General features: G+C 41.5%; 3 protein-coding genes across 3 annotated transcripts; all 3 read right to left on the bottom strand.

Moving 5' to 3' along the window:
- Window positions 1-253: 253 nt before the first annotated feature.
- On the bottom strand, window positions 254-4,347 carry LOC139335891 (extracellular calcium-sensing receptor-like). Its single transcript, XM_070969678.1, has 6 exons — window positions 4,154-4,347; window positions 3,635-3,932; window positions 2,648-3,442; window positions 2,252-2,479; window positions 1,944-2,067; window positions 254-1,170 (listed from the first exon to the last, which is right to left on the bottom strand). Exons 1-6 carry the CDS (start codon window positions 4,183-4,185, stop codon window positions 254-256), a joined length of 2,394 nt encoding a protein of 797 aa, XP_070825779.1. The 5' UTR covers window positions 4,186-4,347.
- A 1,353-nt stretch (window positions 4,348-5,700) lies between these two features.
- LOC139335890 (extracellular calcium-sensing receptor-like) lies at window positions 5,701-9,803 on the bottom strand. The gene is made up of 6 exons (XM_070969677.1): window positions 9,613-9,803; window positions 9,094-9,391; window positions 8,107-8,901; window positions 7,710-7,937; window positions 7,402-7,525; window positions 5,701-6,617 (listed from the first exon to the last, which is right to left on the bottom strand). The coding sequence occupies exons 1-6, from the start codon at window positions 9,699-9,701 to the stop codon at window positions 5,701-5,703; spliced, it is 2,451 nt and encodes an 816-aa protein (XP_070825778.1). The 5' UTR covers window positions 9,702-9,803.
- Window positions 9,804-14,637: 4,834 nt separating this feature from the next.
- Window positions 14,638-18,641, bottom strand: LOC139335889 (extracellular calcium-sensing receptor-like). The gene is made up of 6 exons (XM_070969676.1): window positions 18,451-18,641; window positions 17,932-18,229; window positions 16,981-17,775; window positions 16,614-16,841; window positions 16,314-16,437; window positions 14,638-15,554 (listed from the first exon to the last, which is right to left on the bottom strand). Exons 1-6 carry the CDS (start codon window positions 18,480-18,482, stop codon window positions 14,638-14,640), a joined length of 2,394 nt encoding a protein of 797 aa, XP_070825777.1. The 5' UTR covers window positions 18,483-18,641.
- Between the last annotated feature and the right edge of the window lie 771 nt (window positions 18,642-19,412).

Here is a 19,412-nt window from a genome sequence, read left to right as displayed (position 1 = left end):
TGTAAAAAGTGTTCAGGCTTTCAGCAGAACGTTAGTCGTGCACACTGACGAGCGCACCTTTCAACAACATGGATGTCATGCAGCATTTTCTTTGACAAGTACTTTCCAATGGAAGGACCAAAAATAATGATTTCAACTTTGTTTACGGCACTTTATTTGTGACAGACAAGAAAATAACTGACTTCTTTCATTGTTTGTTTGTTTTGTTTTTTTTTACATCAAATCCTTAACAGATATGGAGAGACTCCTGTTGTCAGTCAAAATTATTTTGGTGCCCCTTCCCCATCATATTCTTCTTTGTATTCTTCTCTGGTTTCAGTAAGATAATATAACATTTTGGTATAAAAATACAAATCAGTAGTCCAAAACTTGAAGCCAGAATAGCAAATATCTCCACAGCAACACTGAATTTCCCAGGAGAGCTGACATACGCTGGGATAAAAGTGATCCATACTGCACAGAATATCAGCATGCTGAAGGTGATGAATTTGGCTTCATTGAAATTGTCAGGCAGTTTCCGAGCCAGAAAGGCCAGAAAAAAACATAACATGGCCAGAAGTCCTATGTACCCAAGTACAGCCCAGAAGCCTACAGCTGAGCCCAGAGCACACTCTAAGATGATTTTGTCATTAAACATCTTGAAATTCTTAAATGGAAAAGGGGGAGAAATCATTAACCAGAGGATACATATGACAACTTGTACAAGAGTGAAACCCAGAACACTGAGTTTCTGCTGAGCAGGCCCAAACCATTTCATCATATTACTACCTGGAAGTGTGGCCCTGAAGGCCATTAACACCACTATTGTTTTTCCCAGAACACAAGAGATGCAGAGGACAAAGGTGATGCCGAACGCTGCGTGTCGCAGCATGCAGGACCACTCAGAGGGCTGGCCGATGAAGGTCAGAGAACACAGGAAACACAGAGTCAAGGAGAAGAGCAGCAGGAAGCTCAGCTCAGAGTTGTTGGCCCTGACAATAGGAGTCTGCCTGTATCTGAAGAAAATGAATGCCACAACAGCAGTCAGACATGTTCCAAGTAGGGAGGCTGCAGTGAGCAGAGCTCCCATGACCTCTTCATATGATAGAAACTCTGCCTCCTTTTTTACACAGGCGTCTCTTCTCTCATTAGACCAGAACTCAGGGTCACATCTCACACATGTGATGGAATCTGAAAAATAATATTGAAGCAGGTTTAATTCTTGTTCACTACACTGACCATGTTTTGTCTTGTTGCCTTTGAAGTTTTGATAATACTAATATATAATTTACAATATTATTCAATGATTTTTATTACATTTATTTTATTTCAATGAAACTACATGCTATCATCGTGAATGATAAGAACGTTTGAACTAAAATATAAAGGACAGTGTAAAGAGGTATTATAGATTAATTTTAGTTCATTGTTCTTATTTCTTGAAAATTATGCATTGTGTATTTGGCAATATCATGCTGTTGTGTACATAAATGATCAAACATGCTTTCACCAGTCTAAATACATTTACTGCAGTTTCAGAGACAGATCAACCTCAGTGGATAAGACCAAAAGTAAATGCATATTCAGGCACCATTTGAAGGCAGTGGGACAATTAATTTTTATAGGTCTTTTTCTAATTTGAGTGGTAAATAATATATGACTATTACTATTACTATTATTATTACCACTACTAAATATACTACTAATATTATTGTTACAATATCAATTTAGGAAAATACGTATTGCATTTATACTCAACTTTATCATGAAAACTGTCTGACCTAAGCACTCACAGTAGTTGTACCAAAAAATACTGCCGACAATGCATGCCACAATACCTCCCTTCATACATTTTTAGTGCGTAAGATTGATTTTTTATTTGCTGAAAAGACTTTCTCAAAATTGACATGCAAACATGGAAATATTTATAGTTTTGTTTTGTCTTCCATCAAATATGACCACACCTGTAATGTTGCTTATTTCTCCCTCTGCACATCTTAAACAGTCATAGCAGCAGACAGGCTTTCCTTTCTGCAGACCCTGGCGAGTTCCTGGTGGACATTTCTCACTGCAAACTGACAAAGGCACCTGCATGAACAAAGGCATGATGAGAAAAATGTGCAACCATTGACTTTCACAGTATTGTCTCGGCACCATCTATTTTAAATTTTGACACAACACAAGCAATCAGAAGACAACAGCTAATAACTTTCACAAGTATAACTATTCAAATTGATTTCCAAAAAATGACAGTGATCACATGGCAGTTTACCTGCTGTGAGTTCTGAGCCCAGATTATAGACCTTTTTTGCACATTCAGCTGTTTGTCTGCAGGTAAAGATGCATCATAAAGACCAACTGGGACAAAGTCCACAATGCCATTTTCTGTCAGCTGCCAGTTTATAATTTCATACTTTGCTGGTGGGTCTCCATTCTCATTAAAGTAAACCTCATCTCCTTCCTTTGTTTTGAACCGAATCTTTCTTATGTGCTGTAAAATCTAAAAAGATATGTAACAATGTAGATGATTATTTGACAAATATTTTGTGGCCCTATTGTCTAAACAGGATGACAGACAGAGTGCAGCAATTTATTTTTCAAAATTGAAACCATTTTCTGTCTTTATGTGACTTAATGAAAAACCATAAGACTCTACTGGTGAACTCACAGTAAATGAATCCAGCTGCACCTGATCGTGACATGTTTCATTACAGCCGAGAATACTATGAAGTGCGTTGGCCACAGCATACACTCCTTTGTAGACATTGTAAAAGATTGGCATGAGTGACATATCAGTGTAGCTGTTTTGTACTCCAGTCAGATCTTCATGTCCAGTACATTCACTCTGATTCATTGCTGCTGACTCTGACTGCTTGAACTTACAGTTAAATAATTTCTCCCAAAACTTTGTGAAAATCTCATCACTCGATGAATTGAGTGACTTTACATCCAACATGAACTCTCTCATGCCACTGACATGTGCTTTGGGGATGGACAGACCGATGGCACCATCCAGAATATGATGTCTATCCATGGCTGCAGCATGGGAATCAGAGATCCAGGCCTCAGTGCCTACCCACTGGTACCCAGTAACGTCGTGGTGGAATAGTTCCTGTATTATCACTTCCAACTCCGTGGGGGAAAGGAAAGTAACAATCACCTTGGAAGTGGAAGCTTTGATAATGTCAATGATCTTTCTTATTTTGTCTGGTGGATCTGTTCTAAAGAAAGATACAGAGTACTCCAGACAGATGCCCAGCTGCTGGGCGGTTTCTGTAAATGTGGCCATGCCATTATTGCCGTAATCAGCATTTGCTCTAATTGCCCCAACCCAAGTCCACCCAAGGTGCTTGACCAACTGGGCCAGAGCTCTGCTCTGGTAGTAGTCACTGGGTATTGTTCTGAGGAAGGATGGGTGCTTGGTTTTATCACTGAGACAAGCACAAGTAGCAGAGTGGCTGATCTAGAAGAAAATTGAAAGAAAAAAAGAAATTACTTTCTGAGCTAAAGATGTAAAATATATAAATAAAATGAATATACATTTACACAGAGCATTACAATTATTTTGACCCTTTTTTCAATGACCAGCTGGAATAATTACACACTAATAACATGTTTTCACACATTTAAATTCATTATTACCAATCTTACAAACCAGTGGGATATGAAAGGGTCCGATGACAGTAGATACAGCCATGCAAGGCGACGAAGAGGTCACTCCCATGATGGCCTGCACTTGGGCAGGTCTGGCACATGGTGCCTCGTAGGGTGAAGATACAACTTCGTTACCATTAGCCAAAGCCAGTGCAACCCTCACTCCTCTGGAAATGGAGCCACAGGCATCATAGATCTTGTAACCCAGAGAGATGCCAGGCAATAGGTCTGTGCTGTTGTTAATCTCCTCTATAGCAAAGAGCATAGCCTGGGCATACTGGAACCCTCTGAAATTCAAACTTGATGTGGACAGACACAAATAGATGAAATTGCAACCAATTTGTCCTTAAATGAGAAACAATAACATAGTAAATGAAACCATTTGGTGGTATTAATAGAAACAACAACAATATTTTTTCTTATTTTAATATTTAGTTTGATTACCTTTCCTATCTCCATTGTATCAATACTTACTTCCTCTTACACAATTATTTATATAGATTTCCAGCATATACTTTACCTCGTACATTGCAGTGGCAGCGGTTTGTGCATGTAGGTGTCCTGTCTGTCTTTCCACCTGCTGTGGAAAAAGAAGATTCCCCCCAGTATAATGTCCCCATCCTTAGATAGCTGGGGGCTCTCATGATCCCCTCTCCGCCTGCACACCAGTTCCTCAGCCTGAGAGACACACACCACCAACAACAGCAGCTGTAAGAGTGCCCAACCCTGCTCTGGCCACCTCTGTGTGGACGTCATACTGTCTCAATGAGCTAAACCACTGGGTGGCATCACATGTACTTTAATATAAATGAAAGCTGGCACTGGCATTTATACATTTTGCAGCACCATGAAACATAATAATAGAACAGTGATGTTGAATCTCCATGGGCCTGCAGGTGGCCAAGAGGAGGGAAGTGCACAAACAGGAAAAAGAGTTTTGAGTCTTGGTCTATTCTTTATATCTTAACTCCCAAACTGGAACATTAATGCATGTTCACAGTGTACCTTCATGCAAGTGTACATGTATGAGTTTATACACACACCATAGGCATTTTCACCAGGATGGGGGACAGTTATTTGCACGCTTAGATTAGATTAGATTTAGATTTATTTGTCCTTCTGTGAGGAAAATTGTTTCCACCTTCTCCTACAGTCCACAAATACATAAAACCCAACAGAATACATCAAACTTGACAACTATATATAAAAATCCCACACCATACACCCACGACCAGCACATTCTCAAACTTGACATGCCACATTCACAAACTCAGGCACAACTGCATTTCAGTCTGGATGTTCAATTCTGTTCTGTTATGGCAAAGGGGACAAAACTCCAACTGAACTTCACTTTCTTTCATGCCAGCAACCTGTAACTGTGACCAGATGGGAGGAGTACAAAGTGTGGGCTGAGAGGGTGACTGAGGTCAAGTGCTAAGGTGTGTGTTGTGTCTGCAGTGGCTGTGCTGTTTAAGTCTGGGAGGTTCAGCATTGGGAGTGGGTTGACAGCATATTAAAGAGACGGGGAGCAATAGAGGGTAGAAAATGGCTTGAACTATGCTTTTGAAGCATAGCAGCAAAGTAACGGCAGATGGTGGGGGGAAAGGAAAAGAGCTTTGAGTTTGCGGCTGACAGAGTCTTTGTTGATAGCGTTTATGGATGTCAATGGTGTGTTGTTCAAAGCTCAGTTTATTATCTTGGCTGCCAGTGTACATCCTCCACAGTGAAGGGAACAGGGTGTGTTGACTCAGGGATGGGGAGGGTCTCCAGTTACGCCTTACATTCCTCTGAGCAGTACATGATGTCAAACAGAGTGTAAAAAGTGTTCAGGCTTTCAGCAGAACGTTAGTCGTGCACACTGACGAGCGCACCTTTCAACAACATGGATGTCATGCAGCATTTTCTTTGACAAGTACTTTCCAATGGAAGGACCAAAAATAATGATTTCAACTTTGTTTACGGCACTTTATTTGTGACAGACAAGAAAATAACTGACTTCTTTCATTGTTTGTTTGTTTTGTTTTTTTTTACATCAAATCCTTAACAGATATGGAGAGACTCCTGTTGTCAGTCAAAATTATTTTGGTGCCCCTTCCCCATCATATTCTTCTTTGTATTCTTCTCTGGTTTCAGTAAGATAATATAACATTTTGGTATAAAAATACAAATCAGTAGTCCAAAACTTGAAGCCAGAATAGCAAATATCTCCACAGCAACACTGAATTTCCCAGGAGAGCTGACATACGCTGGGATAAAAGTGATCCATACTGCACAGAATATCAGCATGCTGAAGGTGATGAATTTGGCTTCATTGAAATTGTCAGGCAGTTTCCGAGCCAGAAAGGCCAGAAAAAAACATAACATGGCCAGAAGTCCTATGTACCCAAGTACAGCCCAGAAGCCTACAGCTGAGCCCAGAGCACACTCTAAGATGATTTTGTCGTTAAATGTCTTAAAATTCTTAAATGGAAAAGGAGGAGAGATCGTTAACCAGAGGATACATATGACAACTTGTACAAGAGTGAAACCCAGAACACTGAGTCTCTGCTGAGCAGGCCCAAACCATTTCATCACATTACTGCCTGGAAGTGTGGCCCTGAAGGCCATTAACACCACTATTGTTTTCCCCAGAACACAAGAGATGCAGAGGACGAAGGTGATGCCGAACGCTGTGTGTCGCAGCATGCAGGACCACTCAGAGGGCCGGCCGATGAAGGTCAGAGAACACAGGAAACACAGAGTCAAGGAGAAGAGCAGCAGGAAGCTCAGCTCAGAGTTGTTGGCCCTGACAATAGGAGTCTGCCTGTATCTGAAGAAAATGAATGCCACAACAGCAGTCATGCATGTTCCAAGTAGGGAGGCTGCAGTGAGCAGAGCTCCCATGACCTCTTCATATGATAAAAACTCTGCCTCCTTTTTTACACAGGCGTCTCTTCTCTCATTTGACCAGAACTCAGGGTCACATCTCACACATGTGATGGAATCTGAAAAATAATATTGAAGCAGGTTTAATTCTTGTTCACTACACTGACCATGTTTTGTCTTGTTGCCTTTGAAGTTCTGATAATACTAATATATAATTGACAGTATTATTCAATGATTATTATTTCATTTATTTTATTTCAATGAAACTACATGCTATCATCGTGAATGATAGGAACGTTTGAACTAAAATATAAAGGACAGAGTAAAGCGGTATTATTGATTCATTTTGGTTCATTGTTCTTATGTCTTGAAAACTATGCATTGTGTATTTGGCAATATCATGCTGTTGTGTACATAAATTATCAAAAATGCTTTCACCAGTCTAAATACATTTACTGCAGATTCAGAGACAGATCAACCTCAGTGGATAAGACCAAAAGTACATGCATATTCAGGCACCATTTGAAGGCAGTGGGACAACAAATTTTTATAGGTCTTTTTCTAATTTGAGTGGTAAAATTTATACTACTATTACTATTATTATTACTATTATTACTACTATTACCACTACTAAATATACTACTAATACTATTGTTACAATATCAATTTAGGAAAATACGTATTGCATTTATACTCAACTTTATCATGAAAACTGTCTGACCTAAGCACTCACAGTAGTTGTACCAAAAAATACTGCCGACAATGCATGCCACAATACCTCCCTTCATATATTTTTAGTGCATAAGATTGATTTTGATTTGCTGCAAAGACTTTCTTAAAGTTGACATGCAAACATGGAAATATTTATAGTTTTGTTTTGTCTTCCATCAAATATGACCACACCTGTAATGTTGCTTATTTCTCCCTCTGCACATCTTAAACAGTCATAGCAGCAGACAGGCTTTCCTTTCTGCAGACCCTGGCGAGTTCCTGGTGGACATTTTTCACTGCAAACTGACAAAGGCACCTGCATGAACAAAGGCATGATGAGAAAAATGTGCAACCATTGACTTTCACAGTATTGTCTCGGCACCATCTATTTTAAATTTTGACACAACACAAGCAATCAGAAGACAACAGCTAATAACTTTCACAAGTATAACTATTCAAATTGATTTCTAAAAAATGACAGTGATCACATGGCAGTTTACCTGCTGTGAGTTCTGAGCCCAGATTATAGACCTTTTTTGCACATTCAGCTGTTTGTCTGCAGGTAAAGATGCATCATAAAGACCAACTGGGACAAAGTCCACAATGCCATTTTCTGTCGGCTGCCAGTTTATAATTTCATACTTTGCTGCTGGGTCTCCATTCTCATTAAAGTAAACCTCATCTCCTTCCTTTGTTTTGAACCGAATCTTTCTTATGTGCTGTAAAATCTAAAAAAGATATGTATCAATGTAGATGATTATTTGCCAAACATTTTGTGGCTCTATTGTTTCAACAGCATGACAGACAGAGTGCAACAATATATTTTTCAAAATTGAAACCATTTTCTGTCTTTATGTGACTTAATGAAAAACCATAAGACTCTACTGGTGAACTCACAGTAAATGAATCCAGCTGCACCTGATCGTGACATGTTTCATTACAGCCGAGAATACTATGAAGTGCGTGGGCCACAGCATACACTCCTTTGTAGACATTGTAAAAGATTGGCATGAGTGACATATCAGTGTAGCTGTTTTGTACTCCAGTCAGATCTTCATGTCCAGTACATTCACTCTGATTTACTGCTGCTGACTTCGAACGGTTGAACTTACATCTAAATAATGTCTCCCAAAACTTTGTGAACATCTCATTACTTGATGTATTGAGCGGCTTCACATCCAACATGAACTCTCTCATGCCACTGACATGTGCTTTGAGGATAGACAGACCTATGGCACCATCCAGGAGGTGATGCCTATCCATGGCTGCAGTATGGGAATCAGAGATCCAGCCTTCACTGCCTACCCACTGGTACCCAGTCAAGTTGTGGTGAGACAACGCATGTATCAGCACATCCATATCCATCTGGGAGAGGAAAGCAACAATCACATTGGAAGTGGAAGCTTTGATAATGTCAATGATCTTTCTTATTTTGTCTGGTGGATCTGTTCTAAAGACAGACACAGAGTACTCCAGACAGATGCCCAGCTGCTGGGCGGTTTCTGTAAATGTGGCCATGCCATTATTGCCGTAATCATCATTTGATCTGATGGCTCCAACCCAAGTCCACCCAAAGTGTTTGACCAACTGGGCCAGAGCTCTGCTCTGGTAGTAGTCACTGGGTATTGTTCTGAGGAAGGATGGGTACTTGGTTTTATCACTGAGACAAGCACAAGTAGCAAAGTGGCTGATCTAGAAGAAAATTGAAAGGAAAAAAGAAATGACTTTCTGAGGTAAAGATGTAAAATATATAAATAAAATGAATATACATTTACGCAGAGCATTACAATTATTTTGACCCTTTTTTCGATGACCAGCTGGAATAATTACACACTAATAACATGTTTTCACACATTTAAATTCATTATTACCAATCTTACAAACCAGTGGGATATGAAAGGGTCCGATGACAGTAGATATAGTCATGCAAGGAGACGATGAGGTCACTCCTATGATGGCCTGCACTTGGGCAGGTCTGGCACATGGTGCCTTGTATGGTGAAGATACAACTTCGTTACCATTAGCCAAAGCCAGTGCAACCCTCACTCCTCTGGAAATGGAGCCACAGGCATCATAGATCTTGTAACCCAGAGAGATGCCAGGCAGTAGGTCTGTGCTGTTGTTAATCTCCTCTATAGCAAAGAGCATAGCCTGGGCATACTGGAACCCTCTGAAATTCAAACTTGATGTGGACAGACACAAACAGATGAAATTGCAACCAATTTGTCCTTAAATGAGAAACAATAACATAGTAAATGAGACCATTTGGTGGTATTAATAGAAACAACAACAATATTTTTTCTTATTTTAATATTTAGTTTGATTACCTTTCCTATCTCTATTGTATCTATATTCACTTCCTCTTACACAATTATTTATATAGATTTCCAGCATATGCTTTACCTCATACATTGCAGTGGCAGCGGTTTGTGCAAGTAGGTGTCCTGTCTGTCTTTCCACCTGCTGTGGAAAAAGAAGATTCCCCCCAGCATAATGTCCCCATCCTTAGATAGCTGGGGGCTCTCATGATCCCCTCTCCGCCTGCACACCAGTTCCTCAGCCTGAGAGACACACACCACTAACAACAGCTGTAAGAGTGCCCAACCCTGCTCTGGCCACCTCTGTGTGGACGTCATACTGTCTAATTGAGCTAAACCACTGGGTGGCATCACATGTACTTTAATGTAAATGAAAGCTGGCACTTGCATTTATACATTTTGTAGCATCATAAAACATAATAACAGAACAGTGATGTTGAATCTCCATGGGCCTGCATGTGGCCAAGAGGGGGGAAGTGCACAAACAGGAAAAAGAGTTTTGAGTCTTGGTCTATTCTTTATATCTTAACCCCCATACTGGGACACTAATGCATGTTCACAGTGTACCTTCATGCAAGTGTACATGTATGTGTGTATACACACACCATAGGCATTTTCATCAGGATGGGGGACAGTTATTTGCACGCTTCTATAAGATTAGATTTAGATTTATTTGTCCTTCTGCAAGGAAAATTGTTTCCACCTTCTCCTACAGTACACAAATACATAAAACTGGACAGAATACATCAAACTTGACAACTATATACATGAACCCACACCATACACCCACGACCAGCACATTCTCAAACTTGACATGTCACATTCACAAACTCAGGCACAACTGCATTTCAGTCTGGATGTTCAATTCTGTTCTGTTATGGCAAAGGGGACAAAACTCCAACTGAACTTCACTTTCTTTCATGCCAGCAACCTGTAACTGCGACCCGATGGGAGGAGTACAAAGTGTGGGATGAGAGGGTGACTGAGGTCAAGTGCTAAGGTGTGTGTTGTGTCTGCAGTGACTTCGCTGTTTAAGTCTGGGAGCATTGGGAGTGGGTTGACAGCATATTAAAGAGACGGGGAGCAAGAGAGGGTAGAAAATGGCTTGAACTATGGGGATGAAAAGGTGACTGAGGTCAAGTGCTATAGTGTGTGCTGTGTCTGCAGTGTCTGTGCTGTTTAGGTCTGGGAGGTTCAGTGTTGGGAGGCCAATGATCTTGGCAGCCTTGTGTGTAATGCGTATGCGACTGAGCATGCAGTCTGTTGCAGTCACTCCTGTTTCTTTTCTTCATTTTACAAATTCTTTTGCTCTATTCTTTATTATTAATACCTGCAATTTCATGACTGTTATTTTGAAGCTGTGCCCTCTACAAACATGTTGACCGAGAGAGTTCGGGTTTGTTTTCTCACTTCGGAATTGCTACTCTCATTGGGACACAGCAACGATGTGCAGCGCATTGTTTACTCCAGAGATCAGCTGATCGCGCTGAGTCTGGCCGGCTTGTCAGCCAGAACATCAGAGATCCCCACTGAAATCTGTAGGGAAACATACAGAGGATGCCGGGGAGGACAGAAACAGCGGAGGAAAAGAGCTGGGTCGAGACAACAGAGGCTTATTGAGAAGAGGAGATATAAGCCGTGTCTCCCCTCTCTCATCATAGGCAATGTGAGGTCACTGGCAAATAAGGTGGATGAGCTAACAGCACTCACCAGGAGTCAGAGGGAGTACCGGGAGTGCAGTCTGATTTGTTATACTGTGACATGGTTGCATCAGGACAACGTCTCAATCAGTGGCTTTCAGACTGTTCGGGCCGAACGGAATTGCACCAAGAGCAGTAAGCGTAAAGGAGGGGGGCTCGCCGTTCTAGTCAACAACTGATGGTGTAATCCTGATCACATTACCATCAAGGAATGTATCTGTTGCCCGGACACTGAACTGTTGGCTGTTGGGCTCAGGCCATATTATTTGCCCAGGGAGTTTTCACATACCATTATCGTTGCTGTTTACATTCCCCCCTCTACCAACCGGACGTCATCATGTGACGTCATTCACTCCGCCATGGCCCATCTGCAAACTCAACACCCGAGTGCATTCATCGCTATCTCAGGTGACTTCACCATGGCAACAACACTGCCCAATTTCACTCAGTATGTGAGCTGTCCTACAAGAGAGGAGAGAACCCTGGACTTGCTGTATGCTAACGCCAAGGAGGCATACAGCTGCTCCCCCCTCCCCCCTCTGGGCAGGTCAGACCACAACCTTGTGCATCTCACTCCCTGTTATGTGCCTCTGGTGAAGAGTCAGCCTACGACCACATGGACAGTTCTGAGATGGTCAGAGGAGACATATGAGACACTGCAGGGCTGTTTGAGGTGACAGACTGGCAGGCACTCTGTGAGCCGCATGGGGAGGACATTGATGGGCTCACAGAGTGCATCACGGACTATATCACATTCTGTGTGGACTCCACTGTCCCAGCCAGGACTGTCCATTGTTATCCAAATAACAAGCCATGGGTGACAAAGGACATCAAAGTCATCCTCAATGAGAAGAAGGGGGCTTTCAGAGCTGGTAACGGGGAGGAGATGAGAACAATACAAAGGGAACTGAAGGTGAAAATCAAGGAGGCTAAGGAGAAATACAGTAGGAAGCTGGAGTTGAAACTCCAGCAGAACAACTTGAGAGAGGTCTGGAGTGGTATGAGGACCATCACTGGCTTCAGAATGACCAACAGCAGAGGAGTTGAAGCCAGCGTTGACAGGGCCAATGAACTGAATCTGTTTTTTAATAGATTTGACACTTCAGACCTGGCTCATCCCCCCTCTGACTCCTCTGCTGTCTGTCCAGGATGACCACCATCAACCACTCCCCACTCCCCCGCTCCTTCTCCTCCTCCTTCTTGCACCCCCCCATCCTCCTGTGTGAGCCCTCTTCACACCTCCTCAGACTGCCAGACTGGCTTTACTCCCCAACCTGAGGACTACACCCCTCCCCCACTTGTCACCTCCACAGTGTGCTTCACTGCTGACCAGGTGAAGAGTCAGCTGATGAGACTCTACTCAAACAAGGCTCCAGGCCCTGATGGTGTCAGCCCCAGGGTGCTCAAAGCCTGTGCCCCCCAGCTGTGTGGAGTTCTTCACCATGTCTTCAACATGAGCCTAAGTCTCCAGAGGGTCTCCATGCTGTGGAAGACGTCATGCCTCGTTCCTGTGCCAAAGACATCATGGCCCAGGGCCTCAAAGGACTACAGACCTGTGGCACTGGCCTCCCACATTATGAAGACCCTGGAGAGACTCGTCCTGGAGCAGCTCTGGCCCATGGTCAAGCCACTCTTGGACCCCCTTCAGTTCGCCTATCAGCCCCAACTTGGACTTGAGGACGCCATCATCTGCTGCTCAACCGTGTCTACATGTGTGGACATTGTGGAGGGTTACAAGTACCTGGGGGTATATATTGACAATAAACTGGACTGGGCAAAGAACACTGACGCTCTTGACAGGAAGGGCCAGAGTCCTTTCTATTTTCTGAGGCGACTGAGGTCCTTCAACATCTGCCGGACTATACTCAGGATTTTCTATGAGTCTGTGGTGGCTAGTGCTATTCTCTACGCTGTTGCATAGAGAAAAAGCTGATCTGCAAGGCCAGTGACGTTGTGGGGATGGAGTGTGAATCTGACGGTGGTGTCAGAGAGGAGGATGCTGACTAAGCTACGGACTATCTTGGACAACGTCTCACACCCACTTCATGATGAAGTGATGATTTTGCACATCCTTCTGTATATATATATATATATATATATATATATATATTTTTTTTTTTTTTTCTCTTTTCTGTCTTTTATAATTTCATTCTAATTCTATTCTTGAAAGGAGCACCTGCAACAAAAACAATTTCCCCTTGGGGATCAATAAAGGAATTCTGATTTTGATTCTGATAATTTGTGTAAGTCTGTTCTTGGAGTGGGTTGACAGCATATTAAAGAGACGGGGAGCAATAGAGGATAGAAAATGAAAATGAATGAACTATGCTTTTGAAGCATAGCAACAAAGTAACAGTAGATGGTGGGGTAAACGAAAAGAGCTTTGAATTTGTGGATGACAGAGTCTTTGTTGGTAGCATTTATGGATGTTAATGGTGTGTTGTTCAATGCTCAGTTTATTATCTTGGGTGATGCCAAGATATTTGTGGCACTCCACCATTTCAACAATGTCACCACTGATGCTGATGGGGATGTTGGTGGGGTTGGAGGCTGACCTGTGTGCAGGAGTTCCTTTGTTTTGGAGACACTCAAGTACAAGTGATTGTTGGTGCACCACTGTGTGAGATGGGAGAGGGACTCATGGTAGCTTGTACCCGAGTTGTTATTGTAGAGTCGTCCAATTACTGAGGTGTTGTCCGAGTATTTGAGGTATGTGATGATGGGACAGGGGCTGACACAGTCATTGGTGTGGATGAGGACATTGTGCTGCCTACTTTCATGGATTGTGGTCTGTCACTGAGGATGCTGTGTACCCAGTGGATGAGAAGTGGTGGGACATTCAGGTGATGGAGTTTCCTGATCGTCTGATGGAAGAATCTGGCAAAGTTAACAGGTGGTTCGGGGTGGAGGAGACATCCCCAGTCCCCCTTTTGGCCTTGTAGGTGAACTGGTTTGGGTCCAAGCATGGTTTGACTGTCAGATGGATGATGTTGAGAACTAGCTTCTCCAGGCATTTCACAATTTTTGAGATGAGTGCAACCGGGCGGCAGTGGTTTGGTTCTGAGGGTGGGGTTTCTTGGGTACTGGTTTGATAGTGGATGTTTTCCACAGGTTGGGCGCTGAGGCAGTCCTGTAGGACTCCCAGAAGAGGGAGTGCATGATGGGAGAGAGCTCCATGCCACACTCCGTCAGCACCCGTGCCAAGATACCATCCGGCCCTGGAGTCTTGCCCGGTTGCAGCTGCTCAGCTTGTGTTCTTCTAAAACAGGGATGGCCTTTCAAGGACCAAAAATAATGATTTCAACTTTGTTTCCAGCACTTTATTTATAACAGACAAAAAATTATTTACTTCTTTGATTTTTTTTTTCTTTTAAAGCGAATCCTCAACAAATACAGGCAGACTCCTATTGTCAGTCAAAATGATTTTGGTGTCCCTTCCCCATCATATTCTTCTTTGTGTTCTTCTCTGGTTTCAGTAAGATAATATAACATTTTGGAATAAAAATACAAATCAGTAGTCCAAAACTTGAAGCCAGAATAGCAAATATCTCCACAGCAACACTGAATTTCCCAGGAGAGCTGACATACGCTGGGATAAAAGTGATCCATACTGCACAGAATATCAGCATGCTGAAGGTGATGAATTTGGCTTCATTGAAATTATCAGGCAGTTTCCGAGCCAGAAAGGCAAGAAAAAAACATAACATGGCCAGAAGTCCTATGTACCCAAGTACAGCCCAGAAGCCTACAGCTGAGCCCAGAGCACACTCTAAGATGATTTTGTCATTAAATGTCTTAAAATTCTTAAATGGAAAAGGAGGTGAAATTGTTAACCAGAGGATACATATGACAACTTGTATAAGAGTGAAACCCAGAACACTGAGTCGCTGCTGAGCAGGCCCAAACCATTTCATCACATTACTACCTGGAAGTGTGGCCCTGAAGGCCATTAACACCACTATTGTTTTTCCCAGAACACAAGCGATGCAGAGGACAAAGGTGATGCCGAACGCTGCGTGTCGCAGCATGCAGGACCACTCAGAGGGCCGGCCGATGAAGGTCAGAGAACACAGGAAACACAGAGTCAAGGAGAAGAGCAGCAGGAAGCTCAGCTCGGAGTTGTTGGCCCTGACAATAGGAGTCTGCCTGTATCTGAAGAAAATGAACGCTACAACAGCAGTCAGACACGTTCCAAGTAGGGAGGCTGCAGTGAGCAGAGCTCCCATGACCTCTTCATATGATAGAAACTCGGCCTCCTTCTTTACACAGGCGTCTCTTCTCTCATTTGACCAGAACTCAGGGTCACATCTTACACATGTGATGGAATCTGAAAAATAATATTGAAACAGGTGTTAGACTTGTTTGCTACGGTGACCATGTTTTGTCTTGTTGCCTTTGAAGTTCTGATAATACTGGCATATAATTGACAATATTATTCAATGATTTTTATTACATTTATTTTATTTCAATGAAACTACAAGTTATCATCATAAATGATAAGAATGTTTGAACTAAAACATAAAGGACAGTGTAAAGAGTTGTTGTTGATCAATTTTGGTTCAATGTTCTTATTTCTTAAAAACTATGCATTATGTACTTAACAGTATCATACTGTTGTGTATGTAAATTATCAAACATGCTTTCATCAGTCTAAATGCATTTACTGCAGTTTCAGAGAGACAGATTAACCTCAGTGGATAAGACCAAAAGTAAATGCATATTCAGGCACCATTTGAAGGCAGTGGGGCAATTAATTTTTATAGGTCTTTTTCTAATTTGAGTGTGGTAAAAAAAAACAATAGTTTTTTAATACTATTGTTAGAATATCAATTTCGGAAAATGGTAATTGCATTTATACTCAACTTTATCATGAAAACTGTCTGACCTAAGCACTCACAGTAGTTGTACCAAAAACTACTGCAGACAATGCATGCCACAATACCTCCCTTCATACATTTTTAGTGCATAAGATTGATTTTTGATTTGCTGCAAAGACTTTCTTAAAATTGACATGCAAACATGGAAATATATAGTTTTGGGTTTTTGGGTAAAGTTTTGTTTTGTCTTCCATCAAATATGACCACACCTGTGATGTTGCTTATTTCTCCCTCTGCACATCTTAAACAGTCATAGCAGCAGACAGGCTTTCCTTTCTGCAGAACCTTGTGAGTTCCTGGTGGACATTTTTCACTGCAAACTGACAAAGGCACCTGCATGAACAAAACCAAAAATGAAACAACAATGTTTTTGCAATCATCTATAATTCATTTTGACGCAGTGAAGCCAAACATTATGATACAGAAGCAGTAACTAATAACTTTCATGGTCACTTTCACAACCTAAAAAGACTTTCATTAAGAATTACAATAATCACATGGTAACTGACCTGTTTTGAGTTCTGTGTCCAAATTATAGACTTTTTTTGCACATTCAGCTGTTTGTCTGCAGGTAAAGATGCATCATAAAGACCAACTGGGACAAAGTCCACAGTACCATTATCTGTTGGCTGCCAGTTTATAATTTCATACTTTGCTGGTGGGTCTCCATTCTCATTAAAGTAAACCTCATCTCCTTCCTTTGTTTTGAACCGAATCTTTCTTATGTGCTGTAAAATCTAAGAAGATATGCAACAATGTAGATCATTATTTGACAAATATTGATAGAAAGAGTGCAGTAATTTATTTTTAAAAACATTCTGTGTCTATGTTACTTAATGTAACAACCATCGGTTAAGTCTTTGGTGTTCAACTCACCGTAAATGGATCTAGCTGCACCTTGTTGTTACATGTTTTATTACAGCCAAGAATACTATGAAGTGCGTGGGCCACAGCATACACTCCTTTATAGACATTGTAAAAAAGAGGCATGAGTGACATATCAGTGAAGCTGTTTTGTACTCCAGTCAGATCTTCATGTCCAGTACATTCACTCTGATTTACAGCTGCTGACTCTGACTGCTTGAACTTACAGTTAAATAATTTCTCCCAAAGCTCTGTAAACAATTCATTACTAGATGAATTGAGCGACTTCACATCCAATATGAACTCCCTCATGCCTCTAACATGTGCTTTGGGGATGGACAGGCCGATGGCACCATCCAGAATATGATGCCTGTCATTGGCTGCAGTTTGGGAATCAAAGATCCAGGCCTCAGTGCCTACCCACTGGTACCCAGTCAAGTTATGGTGAGACAACGCATGTATTATCAAATACAAGTCGGTGGGTGAGAGAAAAGTGATGATCACCTTGGAAGTGGAAGCTTTGATAATGTCAACAATCTTTTGTATTTTGTCTGGTGGATCTGTTCTAAAGAAAGACACAGAGTACTCCAGACAGATGCCCATCTGCTGGGTGGTTTCTGTAAATGTGGCCATGCCATTATTGCCGTAATCATCATTTGTTCTAATGGCTCCAACCCAAGACCACCCAAAGTGTTTGACCAACTGGGCCAGAGCTCTGCTCTGGTAGTAGTCACTGGGTATTGTTCTGAGGAAGGATGGGTACTTGGTTTTATCACTGAGACAAGCACAAGTAGCAAGGTGGCTGATCTAGAAGAAATAAGAAATTATATCCTGAGATTAAAATGTACAGCCCAATACAATTATTTCAAAGCTTCTTTGCTGTAACAAAGTGGACGAATTACGGAAATAATATAATCATATTTTTTTTAACAAATTAATTACATTTTTACCAATCTTACCCACCAGTGGGATATGAAAGGGTCCAATGACAGCAGATATAGCCATGCAAGGAGAGGAAGAGGTCCCTCCCATGATGGCCTGCACTTGGGCAGGTCTGGCACATGGTGCCTTGGTGGGTGCAAATACCAGTTCATTACCATTAGCCAAGGCCAGTGCGACTGTCAAACCTCTGGCAATGAAGACACAGGAATCATAGATCTTATAGCCCAGAGAGATGCCAGGCAGTAGGTCTGTGCTGTTATTAATCTCTTCAATGGCAAAGAGCATAGCCTGAGCATACCGAGTCCCCCTGAAATTAATACTTGATGCAGGCAGATACAAACAGATGAAATTGCAATCACTTTGTCCTTCAAATAGAAACAATAACAAAATCAATGAAACCATTTGATGGTATTTACACAAACAACAAAACTATTTCTTATTTTAATCCTTAGTTTTATCACCTTTTTTGCACCTACTTTGGAACTGTAGACACTTCCTTTTAGATATTTGCAACCAAAAAAAAAAAGTGTTATCATTTACCTGGTGCATTTCAGTGGCAGTGGTTTGTGCATGTAGGTATCCAGTCTGTGCTCCCACTTGCTGTGTAAAGAGAAGATTCCCCCCACTAAAATGTCCCCACCCTGCGATAGCTGGGCATTCTCAGGATCCCCTCTCCGCCTACACACCAGCTCTTCAGCCTGACAGAAAAACACCACCAAAAACAGCTGCAAGAGTGCCCAACCCTTCTCTGGCCACCTCTCTGTGGACGTCATACTGTCTAAGAGAGCTAAACCACTGGGTGGCATCACACATACCTTAATGTAAATCAAAACCTTGCACTGGTATTTAAACATTTTGGAGCACCATAAAATGAATAATTAAACAATGGTAATTTATCTCAAATGAGGTGTGATGACAGAGGGGAGGTGCCCAAACAGAAAAAGGTTTAGGGTCTGACCCTTTTTCAGAGATCTTAACTGTATATTCAGTGTAGCTGTACAAAAAGTAATTGAATTCCTGAATACAAATTGAAGACTGCAACACAATGCTGTATAATGTAAAGCTGAGAAAATTATATGTATTTGGCTCACTGCAAAGTCCACAGCTGTTCAGTATTGTTTAAAGTGGATTAATTGATGGTTTTTTGTTTGTTTTACTGTTTTGTATTTTGAGCCACTTTACACATCAGTCAGACACGAAACATATGAACAAATTTGGAGTAGGTTTTGTGTCCATCTGAAGAATATTCACTCTTCATTTAGTTCTATTGGTCCGAATTGTCCAGGTGTGAAAAGCTCTACTATGTTCACCAGTTACTTTGTCTGACATTGGATTATTGGCAGTTAGCATACAGTGGGTTTTTAGATTTGGTGTTTTAAGTACAGCCTTTTACGGCTAAGAGTGAAAACATATCAAAACAGTAAATTTTCGGGACTTAACACCAAAATGAAGTAACAGAGACAGACTGGGTTGGTCAAAGATAGAATGAAATAAAAGCCCCA

Source organism: Chaetodon trifascialis, chromosome 9 (assembly GCF_039877785.1).
Source record: "Chaetodon trifascialis isolate fChaTrf1 chromosome 9, fChaTrf1.hap1, whole genome shotgun sequence".
NCBI classification, from domain to species: domain Eukaryota; kingdom Metazoa; phylum Chordata; class Actinopteri; order Chaetodontiformes; family Chaetodontidae; genus Chaetodon; species Chaetodon trifascialis.
This window is presented reverse-complemented; position numbering and strand designations above follow the sequence as displayed.